At 42.6% G+C, this 16,870-nt stretch overlaps 1 protein-coding gene across 4 annotated transcripts in view; it reads right to left on the bottom strand.

Annotated features, from left to right (window-relative positions):
• Window positions 1-16,870, bottom strand: part of cux1b (cut-like homeobox 1b) — a 63,415-nt gene that overhangs the window by 23,826 nt on the left and 22,719 nt on the right. For all 4 annotated transcript variants that reach the window (XM_058634991.1, XM_058634992.1, XM_058634994.1 and 1 more), the window contains exons 3-8: window positions 13,881-13,928; window positions 9,971-10,049; window positions 6,808-6,945; window positions 5,047-5,170; window positions 2,929-3,005; window positions 2,501-2,567 (exon numbers count right to left, since the gene is read on the bottom strand). In XM_058634991.1, the coding sequence (XP_058490974.1) occupies window positions 2,501-2,567; window positions 2,929-3,005; window positions 5,047-5,170; window positions 6,808-6,945; window positions 9,971-10,049; window positions 13,881-13,928 (533 nt within the window). The remainder of the gene's footprint in view (window positions 1-2,500; window positions 2,568-2,928; window positions 3,006-5,046; window positions 5,171-6,807; window positions 6,946-9,970; window positions 10,050-13,880; window positions 13,929-16,870) is intronic.

Genomic DNA, 16,870 nt, shown 5'->3' with positions numbered 1-16,870 from the left:
GGGTGCACCCAGTGTCATCAGTGAGTAGTGTAGGACCTCTGAAAAAAATGCCCAGAGCCTCTAAGCTCCAAATGTACTTCCTCCATCTCAGGCAGGGCTTTTCATCTCTTATCATCTTCTCTCTTTTGCTCCTCACTCAACTGCATTTCTCTTCAACCATTTGCCTGCTTCTATCCTTTACCCCCTACCTGAACCCTTCCTATTGCCCTCTATTTTCTCTCCTTTCATCTGCTTTTCCTTCCACCTCCTCTCTCATCTTTTGCCCTCTCTTCCTCGGCCTCTGTCCTCAGTGCCAGCAGGATATTCCCCTGATTTAGATTTTCATTTCTCTCCTCTATCACAGTCTTATCCCCTCTTCCTCGCTGTAGCCTTCAGCCCCTGGCTCACTTTTTGCCCTCAAGCTTTCATCACTCCATTCCCTTTCTTTTCTTGGCTTTCTCCACATTGCATTTTCACAGCGTGTTACCTTGGGGATTTCAAGGAGGCTTAAAAAGAAGCCAGTGTGTCATAGTGTCTCTATCTGTGCCTGTTTATTGCGTACCATTTTGTGTTTGTATGTACATGAGATGGACACAGGGCAGAAAAAGCCCATTGACTGTTGCCTAATTTTGAGCATTACCATTGCTCCCAAAATGGTATCAAGTGTTTATATGTAGAAAGCTGAACACACACACATACACAGCATCCTGTGGGGCTTCAGATCAATATATCATTAATCTTTTACAGGGACTAAACGGGTAAAACGCAGCCAGACAGACCCTCACAGCGGCAGCACAGAGAGGGAGCTATGCTACATCTGCAGGCCTGCCTCCCGCTGATGATCACACACTTCGGGCACTGCAACATCGACCAAATTCTTAGGCAGTGTGTGTGTGTGTGTGTATTTTAAAAGACAGATTACCCAAATGCAGCAAGAGGATGGGGGATTTGTCACGCAATGTCCTCCTTAGTGGAGATTTTAGAGCAAGTGAGTGTGTGTGTGAGAGTGCTTATGGGGGGAAAAAAGCATGATATGGATGCCGTTTGTGTTTTTGTAGAGCCAAAATATATGCAGTAAAAGGGTTAAAATTTGTGTTCAGCCAAACACTGGCGATTTGCTCAGCCAAGCAGTAAACGGGGGAAGGACTCCAAGGACTGGGAGGGTGCAGGGTTAGAGAGGGTTTGTGTGTGCTTTAAAGCGTTGCATTAAAATTTCAGATCACAGCACGCCACATAGTCAAGGACCCTGACTGCCTCAGGCTCATGAGTGTGTGTGTGTGTGTGTATCTGTACGTGTTTGTGTGTATGTGTGTGCGTGTGTATGGGAATGTGGGTGGGCATGTGTTTATTAGCTTCTGTAAGCAAATGGGGCCTACTATATCTTTTCAAAATGTGTTTTCTACTGACATAAAAGGAAGAGACAAGGAAGGAAAAAGGAAGTGTAAAGAAATGAGTGAAAGAAGGAGCAATGTGGTCAAAAGGACAAAAAATGAAAGGGGGGGGGGGGGGCTGATGGAGTCTGAAAGACTATGAAACCTATTGATTATAACCATTCCACTGCATGTAATATCTTCCCGTGACCAGTCCTCCAAGTCCCACAAATGGACAGTACAGGAGATAAAAGATAAGAGCGTGGGAGTGAGGGAGGTAGAAAATGGGAAAAAAAGTATTGTGAGGATGAGAGCAGAGGGATCAATCTGTTTTTAACAGCCAATCAATTTAACAACTCTGTTAATGGAGACAGAGTGAGGGCATGGTAAATGGGGTAGGGAAAAACCTTGAAAGCCAAGTTGACACTGTCGTACTTTTGAGTATGGAGTGCGTGCAGGATGTCTTTGATCATCTTGCATAAAAAAGCTCATATTTCAGTGAACGAGCAATTTGCTCCAGAAGTACACAAATTAACAATAAAACACAAAGACGGGCTTTGTTCCTCTCAGAATTTAAACTTTATGAATGTGGTTCGGAGGCTTGAGTGGTGGTTCTGGTTCACGTTACCAACCCTGAGGGAAAAAGGAGTGAGAATGTCATAAAGTGCCACTTCACAGTGAGGAGTGGTGACATGGAAAAGCTTCTGTTCTTGTCCTCGCCACTACTGTAAGATCAATAATGATAGATGCCCACAGCTCGAGTAATTGAAGCAACATTATCTTTCAGGTCCTTTTAGAAACCTTGGTGGCTTTAAGTCTGAGATCTCACAGTGGCTCTCTCTGGCCTCCTCTCACAGACTTGTCCGTAATGGATCCAAGAGAATTGAACAAATAACAAATTCTCTATTTGGTGCTTTGCTGTAGCTGCAGCATGCATTACAATCCCTGTCAGTATTTGCAGTGCATGGGTAGTGCAGGGATTTGGAGGCTGCTGAGCGTGGTGGGAGACAATCCAGCTGTTGGGGAGAGAAGGGGGAGTTTCCAGGCAACAATATTCGCTAAACAGGATGATTATATCAGCAACAGACTATAGAGAAGCCAAAGGGGAAAAGTCACCCACAAACACACACACAGATCAGCAAGGCACGTACTTTGCAGTGGATTCCTCGTCATACTTGGTCTTCAAATCAAAGAGTTCGGCCTGAGTTGTTTCAAGTGCTGTAAAGACGAGGAGAATGTATGTTGTCAATCTGACCGCTGCAAGTCAATATGGTGTGTGATATCAAAGTATGAACAGGTCCCAAAAATACTTTTAGACAGTTATGTTACTTTTTTGTGTTTTTTTTCCCTTGTGATGAAAAAAAAAATGTGGATTAAAGTAATAGTTATGAAGTCATGATTGCAACTGTGAATCTGATTAAGCCACATTCACCTAAACCAGAAATAGATCAAGTTTCTAAGTGTTCTTAATCAATAGGGATACATCTTCAGAGGCTCGGAGAAGCTTGAGACAGAAAGCTGCCATTTTTGAGCTAGTTAAAACGTGGCACAGGTCTGTTAGGAGTGACTAAGCTAGTACCTGTTTGTAGGGACTGGGTCTTGTTTTCAGCCTCTTTCAACCTTGAGGACATGGAGTCCTGGTTCTCCTGGAGTTTCCTACAAAGGCAGACAGAAGGCAAGAAAGAGAGAGAGAAACAGGGAAAGAGAGGAGGAGAGTAGAAAGTCACAGTTAAGAGATACTGACTCAGTAAATCCTGGTTTCACACTTTGTGGCAACTGCAACTATTCTCTAGTTTTCCCACCATTTCTGAAGTGTTTTCCCCCACTAAAATCCTCCCAACACAACCCACTCCTCATTAAGCAGCCCTATTAGGCAGGAATGTCTGGCCACTGGGGCACACTGCACCCGGGGGGAGGGAGGGAGGGAGGAAAAGGGGAGGGGGAGAGAGGAGGGGGGGGGTGACAGAAACCACATGGATAAAATAGATTCATTCTTAGCATATAAAAAGTTGGGCTCAGCTGAGAAATTACCACTGTGTGTAAAAACATCAATAATCTAGCACAAAGATGGTCTTTATAGCCCTCTTTGATGCCCCCCTTCTCCACCAATCTGTCTCCCCTGTCATCTCTATTTTTCTGCCCTCTACTTCATCCTTTCATCTCTCTCCTTCCCTCACTCCTTGCAGGATAAAATGCATCAAAGATGCCATCCATTTACTGCCCCTCTCAGACACAGGAAGTCGGCTCTCTGCAGACAGGAAGGGGCCTATAAAACACTGACGTACAGGAAATACAGTTGGACAATTGATCCTCTACTGTATGTCTGAAAGGAGCAATGAGCTTCAACAACTTTGCACAGCAAACTAGATGACTGATATGAGGGAAAATAGGAATGCTGTGATGTGAATGTAATGAACACATAAATGTCAGGAATAAACTTAAAAGGGCATGCCTCCTAACTTTGGGGGTGTTAATGACTGGCAGATTGAAGTTGTGAGCCTTTTTTACTTGCTTTGTACATTATAATTAAATAATCAATGATTAATCAATTACTAAATTAGTGTATTGTGTTATCATTATCAGACAACCATTAGCCATCAAATGCAGTATCTAAACAAAGAGACTGCACACAGAATTGAAAATGACTTTTGAAAAACTGATTTTTGCCTTACCTATTTATATATCTTTTTATTTATTTAAGAATACACCAGGATTTCCAACCATTTTAGTGTGTGTCAACATGGTTTATAAGCTGCAAATGTGGCGTACTGAATTTAATCTGCTGCTTTTGGTTGAGAGGTGTTGATAACTTTTCACTTCCTCCCCAGGATTTTTTGAGTTATTACATGTCCATCAGAGCCTTGAACTCCTGCAGCAAAATATCCCCCAGGGTTGTACCAGCTAATTATTTGAATGAGCACATATATCTTTCTTTGTGCATTTAAATTGAAATAGGAGCACATACTGTAGTTATTCAAGGCGACTACATTCAAATGACTTCTTCACTTACTCTTACAAAACTTAACCAATGCTTCATGTGAATGCCTCTGTCTTATGCAGTTAGTTTAATTGTCTTTATGTTGGATGGGGTCTTCCCTGGGAAAGGACAATAACAGAGTGGGGATTCTAGCCTTTGCAAGAAGCAATATGTCATTTCAGTACTTAGGGCTGTTTTTTTTATATTACTAAAATAGCTGGTTAGCTGGTACTAAAATAGTTTTAAGCTTATTAACTACTGCCACAGGCTTCCTGTGTATTTGAAATCAACACACTCAAAAATGCCTATGAAAAGGAAGTGATCTATTAAATCAAAGTAACCTACGTATTATTTGTGTCATTATATTCTGAACAAAATGGCTGCTATATGTTGTGACAACAGTCTGACTTGTTGATTCCAATCAAAGGGAGAATGGCAAGCGCCCACATGACTAAAATGCTGCCATTGTCACAGGTTATTTTTCATTCCTGCATTTATCTGCAAAAGGTGGTAACATCTGTGAATAAACAATAACTTTCAGATCCAAGTGATACATGGGAAGAAAAAGGCTAAGGACTATTAATTGAGAAGAAATTAAGTCATGAATAGCGTTTCAAAATAAAGTTTAAAAAAAACAACAATTTACACCTATCATTCAAAGCAGTTCAGCTTCAAGTGTTAAATGGAAACCACACGTGTGCTCATACAAGACAGTTTTACCTCTCCTTCTCTGCATAGTCATTGTGTAGCTGGAGCTGCTTCTCCTGGGCAAGGTTCTCAGCTTGATTCTTGAGAGACTGCTCGTACTCACGGATCTTCTCCTTCAAGGCCTTAATGGTCACCTCTGGAGGAGATTAACAGCAGAATGACAAGTAGTGAGGGAGTAGGAAGGAAGAATAAAAAAAAAAAACAAGCAGTTTGCAATATACAGTATATAGGGGAAGGGACTATAAGGGTTTCCTAGATGTGATAAATGGCAGTGATGACGATAATGCTGTGGATGGGGCAGTTGACCTCTGCCTAAGGAACAGCGTTTTCATTTCCTGCATTCTTCCTCTGTCAGCACAGACGAAGGCCCTGGCCCCTACGGCTCCTGCCTAATCTTTACATCCATGACTGGTGTAAAATATTCAACGTTCACCAACTTTAGATATATACTGTATTCATTAGGACTGCATTAGTGCTGAAACCCCATAACCTGCTGACGGCTGAGCTTTGTATGGGGAAGCCTGAAATAAATCTAACACATAACTGGAGTAATAAATGGATCTTCGTGTGTGTGTGTGTGTATTTCTCAGAGAAAGATATAAGTGAGTGAGACAATGATGAAGAGCATTTTGCTGCTTGCTGCCTTTGACTGAGGGCTCTTAGCACTTTGTGTGTGTGTGTGTGTGTGATTTAAACTCCAGTCTCACTGCTCTGACACATAATCAATAGAGGAGAGTCCCCTCAGAGCCCTCTTACCCCTTTACTGCTTAACTGAACTTTAAACATTTAGGTTGCGGGGATCAATGGCCCCTGCACTCTTTGTATGTGTGTGTGTGCGGGTGGGTCCATGTGTGCGTGTGTGTGTGTGTATTTAACAGGAGTGGGAGTTCCACGGTGTGTTTTGGGGTTTAAATATCCCCCATCTATTGAAGCTGGAAGGAGGGATAAAGGATGAGGGAACAGGAAAATCAATGGCAAAATGGAACCCTGCCGCTATCGAGCTGTTCCAATTAACTCTCACTGAGGAAAGGGGGATTCCAAAACATTCCCCACTCGCTCACTCACTCCTCCTTTTCAACTGAAATTAGACCACTTTTATTATGGCTTCTCACTCATCTCTCCGCCTTTGTCAGTTTTTCCATCATTCTTTACCCTGAGGTAGCCAGTCGTTTTTTTATTCATGACATTGCGCTTCATGTTTTTTCCCTAAAAACCTATTTGAAAATGCAAAACCTTGTCAATTTTTTTGTGTTTTTGAAAAATTTATAAGGCATTGAATTATGTTCAAATATAGCCAGTTCCTTAAAAAAAAAGAAAAAAAAAAGGCTTTTTATGTTTTTCTAAGCTTCTCTTTGCACTGTACTATATATCAACATGCAGGAGGTTACACTTTCAAAAACTTTGCTGCCTCTTTTCACAAGAATATATAAAAATATGTTCAGAAACTTAAAATGATTTGTCATCTTGTTTCAAGTTTTTTTTTTGGCTAAATAACAGTCAGTTTAACAAATGAAATTCAACAATTCACTTTTAAACTTTTACTTGACACCTACATATAAGTTTTACACATGCACTGCAAATCACTTTGTATTTATTATCCAATTGTTTTTAATAAAGTCACAAGGGTGTAAATAAATGATAAGAAGTGCTTTATATGGCCCTGATGTATTAAAACGATATACAATATGTGATTATCTAAATGTGCATATATATAAATGTGTAACCTTCACCCAAGCCTTTCCCAAAGTCCCAAAAAATGTGTCTCAATCTAACCTTGGTTTTTGACCTCTGCAAACTCTTTGTTGTAGTCCTCCAGTGTCTCTCGAAGTTTGGTGTTCTCTGTCTCAATGTCGTGCATCCTCTGGAGCTTCAGCTGCAGCTGCTGAGCCAGCTCCAGCACAGGTACAGGATCTGGCAGACAGAGACAACACACACGACGTTAACACACAGTGTAAAGATTACACACCAGGGCTGCGAGGTGGCACAGCAAGCTCGGAATAACTACATTCAAGGCCCTGCGAGAGCGAGCGTTTGCCCTGGTGAAGTGTCCTTGAGCAAGGCAATGAATCTCTAACCGCTCCAGGAGAACTGTTCAGGAGCACACCATGACCTTTGATCTCCCTGTAGAGAATTAATGGTTACTGCAAAAAATATCACAGTTACTGGCATTAAGATGTATGCACAGAAGTGATTTACCCAAGGCTGAATCTCTGCAGGACTAATATTCACATCTGACACTGGATCATCACAGATGAACAATTAAATACATCTGTGTATAATTCGATTTGTATAGTGAATCTATGAGTATTGTTACCCAATGGTTTAACTGTGATTTTCTTTTCCTCCTTAAGCTTAAACTGAGTGATATATTTCTTGAGACAATTACCCACCAGTTGTATTACTGAAAATAAAAATGTACATGGCAGTCTGTCTGTCTGACATTTATCTAAATTGACTGGGACAGTGGTCAATAACATATGCAACAAAAGTTTAAAGTTGCATTGTGTATGTTGTGTTTTTTTTTTAGCTTTGCCTAATCTGTGTACACTGAGCTCGTGCTTTGAGAAAATAAAACAAAATTAATAGAGCCTCTCAGAACAGGACATGGCACAAATGTCAGCCTTTAAATGAACATGCTTTAAATCAACTTGAAAAACATGTTTGTCCTGAACTACTGAAATTCTGAAGGAGAAAACTATTTTAAATCTTGACAAATAGACATTACATTTATCCCCAAACCCTATAATTTACAAGAAAGAAAAAACATAATACATTTTACATGTATTTTATCTTTATGTTTTACCTATTTAGATTTAATATATGTGGTTCTTATGTTTTTATTATTCATTCTTTTTCACTTGGGTCATGAGTTCAAAAGGATCAGCGGTCTTGTGTTTGCCATTCTTGAGACTCAACATCAAAATCAAAATATCTTTCCATACACATACCTTAACCATGACCCCAATTTGAATAATGGCTAATATATTATTACTGAATCTTCATCATATTAAAATACTGATTTGAACTTCAAAGAAAATCCACTATCAGTCCTGTTCCACAGTAGATACTAGCAACGACTTAACAAACTTCACTGATTAGAAGAGAACAAAGATTTGGCATTCCATAACTGTTTAAAACACACGCAAGGTTGCGGTTTGCTTTCACATTCTATCAACGACACAGTATCCATTAAGGCAATTGAATGATACACTATCAGCCGTTGTATCAACACAGACTCGGTTTATGCGCTAAACTTTGGTTTTTGTATGGGAGAAAAACAAATGGGTCAGCTGCTGACACAGCAAGAGGTTTGCATAAGCGAGACTGACAGAAACATAGATGACACATTAACAACAGAGATTACTTGGCTATGATCGGTTTTAGAGTTTTTTTTTTTATTATTCCACTCAAAAGAAGAAAAAAAAAAAAGAGTAACGTGGGACCACACTGATGGGCTAAGCGTAGCCGTAAAAAACAATGGAAGTGCTAAATAAAAGATTAAAGACACAGAGGCGGGGGGAAGAAAGACAACTTTCTGGAGGCATTTTACCAACATTTCCGAACACACAGCAGGGTTAACTGTCAGTGTGATGAAGAGAACCCTGTCAGTCAGGCCAATCACATCTGATTGGTGCTCATGGGTGGCAGACTGGTGACAGGCAGCCAAGAGACGCAGGCGATCCTCATCAGCATGCCAGCTAAAAGAGCAGTTTGTGTGTGTGCGTGTTTATGTGTGTGTGTGTGTGTTGTACAGATAAGAGGAACTGACAGCTTACAGCTGGGGGTAAGGGCTGTGTGTGTCTGTGTGTAGATACGCATGCATGTGTGTGTCTCGTGTCTGACGCAGTTAGATATCTTAACTATGATAATGAGAGATCAGCAGAGAACGATTGGGGAATTTCATGCTGATTTTGTGCTGTCAAGGTGACACACCATGCAGGGCTAAGCTCTGACACACACAGAGGCACATACACCTTGTCACAAACACAAGGGCGCACTTACATAGACTCATATAATGTAAATATACACAGTAAAAACAAACACTAAGGAGGAGGAAACCGAACTTGGACTCGTATCTACCTCTGTGCCCTTGAAAATCTAATTTCTCTCTCCCATATCAAAACTTTGTCCTTAGAATAGGCACCTCTCCAAATCAAAAGTACAGCTTGTTGAAAGCACAAAGCAGTTGGACTTGTAGGCAACTGCCACTGAACACTCTTGCCAGACACCTTTAATCTAAAGCAGAGCACACACTGGGCTGACTAACCAGACCTTCAGCTGATAGAAGACAGGACAAAACACACTGTTTCCTCTTTCAAGACTGCTGCATTAGTCAGGCTGGTCTGTGTCTGTGAGCGTGTGTGCATCAGGCATTACATCATTGTCTCGCTGCAAGTTAAGAATAGCCCCGTCAGAGCTGGCGCTGACTTATTGGGAGCAGTACAATCCAAAGATATTACTGTAGGTCTATCCATGTGGGAATATGATGACCTCCTTACGCTATAGATGAACTCAAGTCCTATTCCTACACAGCCCCTCCACAGCTTCCATGAAGCTGAAAATCTCCTTGCAACACCCGGTACTGCATTTCCTCCCTCAAACTCTGTGCAATGAATGTGATCGCTAATGTGTGCACTGTGCAGCAGCCAATCATGGGCACACTTGTCATCCATATCAGGAAGCACCTTCTGTTAAGATCCTCTAAAGGCTAAACCAGGGGAGATGATTTCGCGGGGACATACTGAGGCGTTGCAAATGCCTGGATGCACACTGTACAAGCACCAGAGGGACAGTGCAATCCTTTTCCTCTTCCCTTTTGATGCCGATTGCACGGATAAAGGTGTTTGTAAACCACATTTCTGGACTCGGGAGGAGTGTCAAGAAGCAAACACAAACGCATGCATACATACAGCAATTGCAATAAACACAGTCCTACCTGGGACATCAATTATTTTCTTATAAACGTTCAAGAAGGCGGCCTCTGCTTCTTTACTTCTCTTACTCAAGGCATCGATCTGGAAAAAGACAAAAAAATAAATGGTTAATTGTCACGCACACCAAGCTCAGATCAATGTCACATCCACAGACTCCAAAGGCAGACCCATCAATTTCACAGTAAGAGTAGTCTACATATCTGTCTATCCTCACTATGCATTGGTATGTTGCATGCAATCATGACTGTCTTGACAGTGGCTGTGTTGGTGTTTCCTTCCAGTGAAGTAAGTTCAGCTGTTCAGCTGATGACGGATGCATTTCGTTTGCTGCATGCCCGTGTCTGTCTGTCCTCAAGTAAGTGTGTCTTAGTCCACTAGTGTGTGTGTGTGTGTGTGCGTGCGTGATTGTGTGTGAATGTGTGTTCGTTTCCCCTCCAGCACGCTGACATCATTAAACAGCTGGCTCAGTCTTTCCAGCCACAGCAGGGGTAGATTATTCAGTCAGCTCTTAGCAGCAATACAGTGTGGATCCATTACCGATGCAGCCATTAACACAAGAGGGCATGGCATGCATTCCATCACCGATAATATTGAAACGGACAGCATTAGAACAGATCCATAAGAGATTAATTCTAAAATCACACTGAAGGAACTTTTACAGTTGTCAACACTGAAACATCAGGCAAAAAAGGTCTACCACAGCCCCTGTGTCACTCTTCAATATGAGAAGCAGACAGAGTAGGCGAAACACATCTGAAATCAAATCTAAATCGAGGGAAACAGATGCCAAATAAAGACATTCAGATGGTGCTACTGTACTGGGCAGAGCTACAGCTGACTCCTCTGGCTCATGCACTCAGACTAAACAGCCTTGTGTTTCTTGTCCAACTCCTCCAGCGCATTCTCTGAGAGAAAGGGAATAAAGACAAAAGCCTATATAAGTCCAAATATAAAGTCTTCACATTCCCAGCCAAGCCAGTAGTGTAGTTGATGGGTGGTTTAGGGGTTCTTGCCACTGTAAACAGAGCGAGCTACATGTAATACTGCCTGGGCTCCTATGGGAACCTAATAAATCTCTTCACATGGCTTTGATTCATCTCTAGTTTTTTAGCCGCAAAACATCTGGCCCCGAGTTGGCTGGTGCCAGCAACTACTCCCCCCCCCCCCCCCCCTCTATTGCTCCCATTCTCTCTTTTGAATTCTGCCTCTTGTCACTTTAATGTTTTCTGACTCATAGTTTTTTCTTTCCTTCAATCATTTTCAGTGTCAGTCTTTCTCACATGTTTCTCTGCCAAACAATCATGTCTCTCTCTGGCATGCACACTTCTCCTGTCTTGCTCTTTTTCTCTCCGTCTTCCCCTCTCTCTCTCTCTCTCTCTCTCTCTCTCTCACACACCCACATGCATTACTATCTAACTACTATATCTCACATCACACAGCATCATGTAGCTTACCCTCATCATGTGCCATGTGACACTGAGTGATCAGATCCCGCAAGGCCAGTACTGGGAGATTACCCATGCGGAGTACTAATACCACTCACACACAACATCAAACCTGTTCATCAGTGTCAAAATGCAGCTGCATATATACAAGAGTATGTGAGCTTCACAGCACCACAGCATTATCTCGTGATAAAGAGATCACAAAAACACACACTCACAAACCAATGCAAAAAAATGATCTGCTGATGGCAGTGAAGGAAGCCAGCTGCGTGACTGTACAATGACTGGGCCAAGGTCAGTGGTACAGCAGCTTTATATAGCCCGACAAGGGAGGCAGGAAATAGACATTTAATGTAGGACACACCCTACAGTTAGAGGCAGGTTAACTGCAGGACCAGAGCCATTAGAAGACCACCCAGGATTTGCAAATGCAATCCTGCTGTTCTAAACTTCAGGTCTTTCAACCAACCCCAATGACATCTGCTATTACATGCTACCCTGCCCCCGCCCCCACCCACCTCACACACACACCAAGCCAAACAAATGAAATGACACAAATGATACCTCACCAGTTATCAGTAGGTTACTGATGAGAAGTGCTTGCTATTGCAAAAGGTATCCCTGACACATCCACATACACAAACACATATGTACATACGTCAGCACCTTGTGCCATCATCACTCAGCACTGCCTTGCTCCCATATCTAACCCATAGTGTGTGAAGGGCATCAGGCTGACCTGCGCGTGTGCGTACATGTGCATGTGTGTGGGTGCGGGTGTGTGTGTGTGGGCCCCAGTGGAGTCTGATAAGGGGAGGCTATGGGAAGCAGAGACTGAAGCCTTGGATAATGGAAAAGCTTATCAGATCGATGGACCAACAAGGAACACTGAACATGCAATACTCGCACACACACACACACACACACACACACACACCCATGCACATAACCGGTTTACCAAACTGAGGCCTTGTGAAAACAGTACTGTTATTGGTAATAATGATGACCCAAGGGCATCCACCTTTCAATGCCAAAGATTAAACAAAGTATTAAGACCTTCAAGTTCCTAGGTTAAAACTTTTTATTGTTCTTTCTGGTTTCCACATTCACTTAGTAAAGATTCAAGCTCCTGGGTAAAACGTTTAAGGTTAAATTACTGTGGGACTTCAACAGGAAGACCCTCTGGTTTCTGGTGCTGTCTTGTCCTTGATCAAAGCATCGAGGGGTAAGCAAACAAAGCCAGGCTAAAATTACACATTCTCAGAGCTACTCATGTTGTGGCATGCAAGCGCGCAGAATAGTCGACTGATTGATGGGCTGCTCTAAGACTGGCGCGGGTGTACAGTATTATCTCAATAATCATAAGATAATGTCTTTCTCAGTTCCGCGACCACCCACTAAGCGCCTCAGCATGTTCTGGTGTGCACGTCGCCGAGGTGTGTCAACATGAGGATGGTGGAAACAGCTGACAAAGCCCCAATTATACAGCTGCTGTTTCTATTCTCTAAATAGACTGTGGATCATCAGCAGAACATGGTGGAACCACTATGAATTACAGCACTTTTACACAACCACTGGCTGTGGTTGCTGCACCAACAGAAGAATATGGAAAATGGAAAAAACCCAGTGTTAAACTGTAATATTCTATGGCCAGTAGCAAAGCAGCACCGTCACCCTCTATTGAGATGATTTTGTTTGTGCTTGTGTGCGTTTCCGTGTGTGTGCTAAAGAAGAGGCACCACTGGGCTAAATGTCCACCCACTCCAATCCCAAATAATGCCCGAATCTAAACTGGCCTCTTCCACTCCTACCCTCTGACTTTCACATATGGGAGTGAACTGGAAATGCATGGCTGCCAGTAAGGAGGAGTCATGATGGAAATAGGCCAAAATGATGGAGGAGATAGAGGAACAGTGGGAGTATGATATAGCACACACGCATACAAAAGTCACCTCTTATAAGTCAAGGTACATAAAAACTTCAGGTACAACATTAAATTGAAAGAAAACGAATGTTCCACATTGAACAAAAATGGCTCATGATTCACTTGATCGACAAACAACAGCTAACCCCAACGAATCATGCAGACGAAGTCTGAAGAAATAGCATTTGGTGAGTTGTGACAGGCTAGAGCCGGGGTTTGTGGTGCCTTTTTTTTGCAGGATGCAATTTAAACACACCCTCAGGCTGCAGGACTTCATGAATAGGACAGAAAATCAAGAGCAGAGCAGAGTGAAGAAAAGATGTAGAGGAAAGAGGGGAAATGAGATAGTGGCAGAAGAGTAAGGGATGGTGAGGAAAAGGGAGGAGGGGAACGAGTGAGAGAGAAGAGGTGACAATTCAAGAGGAATGATGAAAGTGGGGAAATGAGGAGAAAAGTGTACTGAGACATCGTCTCAGTGCTGCGCTTAGACATGTACCGTATGTTTATCACTACGTCAATATAAACGATCAATGACACACTCACCTCTCCTTGGAAGCTCTTGAGCAAAGGGGCAACCTGTTTCCGGAAATCCTATAAAATAAAGAGAAGAGGAGAGAAGTCAGTCTAAAACAAATTTGACCATCAACTAATCCATTTTAGTGCAAACAAAACAGAGCTGCTCACGAGCATCAACAACTTTACAATGAATATTGTAAAGAAAACTCACTAGTCCTTCTAATGGCCATTCTTGTCACTGCCAATTGATAAAGTGTAGTGGGTGAGTGAGTGGTGGATGTGATAGAAAGGGGGAGGCCAGGTTTGTACCCTGAGGTGCTCTTGTGGACTGCACTTCTCATAAGAACAGATGCAGCACCACCCAGGGGCACCATCAGTGTGTGAGAGATAGAGAGTAGATGAGTCACAGTGTAGGACTACAGTTGATGCAAATCGACTTAGTGCGGCAACTTTTTACTATAAAGCAATTGCTTTTCTTTTAGGAGGTCCAATCGCATGACTTTCCAGTTTCCAGAGTCAACCGACTCAGATTAGATAGCCAGTTGAGAGTGTATCAAGGGAACATGCAAATTACCATGCTGTTAGCTGAGCCTTCTGACTAACTGAACTGGAGCGTATGGTAAAACGCAGAATAGGACATTCTGTACAGGAACATTTGATTTGCACAGTTTTTCGACACATACTTACAAAACTACCAAATAAAGATGTGAAGTAGGGCAACAACAGACGTGTGGCATGGGAGACTTTCGAAAACTCTGTCTAAAAGCATAACTGATGCTGAAGGGAATGAGCATCCCAAGCTGATTGGGGACCAGTGTCTAGGCTTGGCCTAATCCAAAGTTGGTCCAGACAGCCTGCTTGTCTGGGGCTGAGGACAGGTCATGACCTCAGTGACCCTGCTCCATTGTTACCTCATCAGGGGTCGTTGTGGCTGTTTGTCTGGGCCAATTCAATATTCCCCTGCTACTGATAATGACCTCCAGTCTGCCCCCCCTCTTACTACTCTGACTCTCCCTTTCTTTCTCTCACACACACACACAAAATACAAAATAACCAGTGTATACTTTCTGTCAAATGCATTAGATTTTGATTAAATCCAATTTTCCATTTCAGTTAGTTGTTTGGTTACCCGCACTACCTCCTGTTTGAACTAATAAAAAACATTTTTTTATCGCACCATTTACTTCAGGCTAGACTCTACTGTTTCGTCAGAACCAAGGATAGTGTGCACAAAAATGTGTCTGTGTTAAGATGAAGTGGTATGCGCGACAGTTTTCATTTCACCCTTTATACTTAGCATGGTATTATCACTGAGCCTTTAAATTTATGGAAATATTTATGTATGTACTGTGACCAAAAAAGAAACCTCTGCATAATGTAATGCAGTCTTGTCTCCAATGCTCCAATAATTAGTACCTTTGTTCAAATCTTAATCTTCAACTTTTGTTAAAATTGTCTGGATGAGGAGCCAACTCTATAACACCATCATCTTTTTAACAATACGCTGTTTGTATCTCGTTGGTCTTTATAGGTTAGAAAATGTCCTGACATTATTTGAGATTAGATGTGAATCTTTCCAACTTTCATTGTTGTACTTGACGTTGTGGGGGTGATTAAATGGTGGAGCAGTCAAGATGAGCCTCCACACATATGCTGAACACACACATACACACAAAAACAAACACTGAAATAACATGTAGAGACAAGCTTCTGCTTTTGTTGAATACCCCAGCACTGAACCCATTTGGTCCACTCTCCACTGCTATGGCCCCCTGCCCCCACCACTTCCAAAGATTTATGACCATATAACATAACAATGCACACAGACACCATGGTCAATCTGTGTGTGTGTGTGTGTGTAGTGAGGGGAGAGGAGGGGGCCAGGCAGCGGGAGATGGATGGCTGGTGTGTGAGCTGCCGGCAGACAGCAGACAGGCCAGCCCAAGGAATCCTCCAGGGAGTATGGAACTCACATTTGCTGTCTGTCTACCCTGCAGCTAAACACAAACGTGTGTATGTGCATACATGCACGCACACACACACACACACACACACACACATAAGCACAGACAAAGTTGTTTTACTACCACTGCCTCTGGCTAGCAATCTTTGGGACATTTTACAACCATTCCCACCCTTGCCTTTATAACAGTGTATTAGAGGAGTCTTGACTAACTAAAAGTAAATTAAGAAGTGGATGAATAATTCAGGCAAGTTAGGAAGCACAGTGAGAGATGGTCTAAAAAAAAAAATCAACACTGCGTCAGTGCTAATGAATTATGAAAACTTTGTTTTCACGCTGCATTTCTTTGCACTACTTTCATAATGCTACAAAAGCCTGTGTGAGAGTGCGTGCGTGTGTGTTATTATGCAGACCATGAGTGCAGTTCACACTGAGTACAGCTCAGCAGACTAGACACAGTCAACGTGGGCTGGTCTCCTGGTTGTTGAATAATGGATCAGAGACGGACTCCTGCTCAGCCTAATGCAGTCTGATCTGATGTGACTGTGATCTCTGCTGACTGGTGTGGACCACAGAGAACTGACAGCCAGTTCTATAGGCCGGTCAACCACACACACAGACACACACACGCGCGCGCACACACACACACACACACACTGTCATGCATGAGAAGGCGAACACAGCTTTGCAAATGCACACAAGACGACTGGGGCATTTTTAATCAAGCGTAGAACATCACACGTTATGAAGCAGTCTACTTGGTAAGCAGCCTTGATGCCTATACACGTCCAAACCCCAGAGTTTTAGTGTCGATTCCTATTGAGCTGGTTACAGCCCTGAAATGAATCCTGTCGCTCATCTGGCCTGGCTCAGATTCCTCCTCCACATACCAGGGAGATGCCAGGGGCCACACAGACGCCAGAGGAGCCTTCCTAAATCACAGCCTTGTTACACTGATGAATGTGTGTGTCCCGTTCTGTGATCTCAGCTATCTGCCTCTGTGTGTTTGTGTGTGCGCCTCTGTGTCTGCACTTTTTCTTTGTGTGCATGTTCT

This window comes from Solea solea, chromosome 7, assembly GCF_958295425.1.
Source record: "Solea solea chromosome 7, fSolSol10.1, whole genome shotgun sequence".
Lineage (NCBI taxonomy): Eukaryota > Metazoa > Chordata > Actinopteri > Pleuronectiformes > Soleidae > Solea > Solea solea.
Note: the sequence above shows the minus strand (reverse complement) of the source record. Positions and strands in the feature narration are given on the sequence as shown.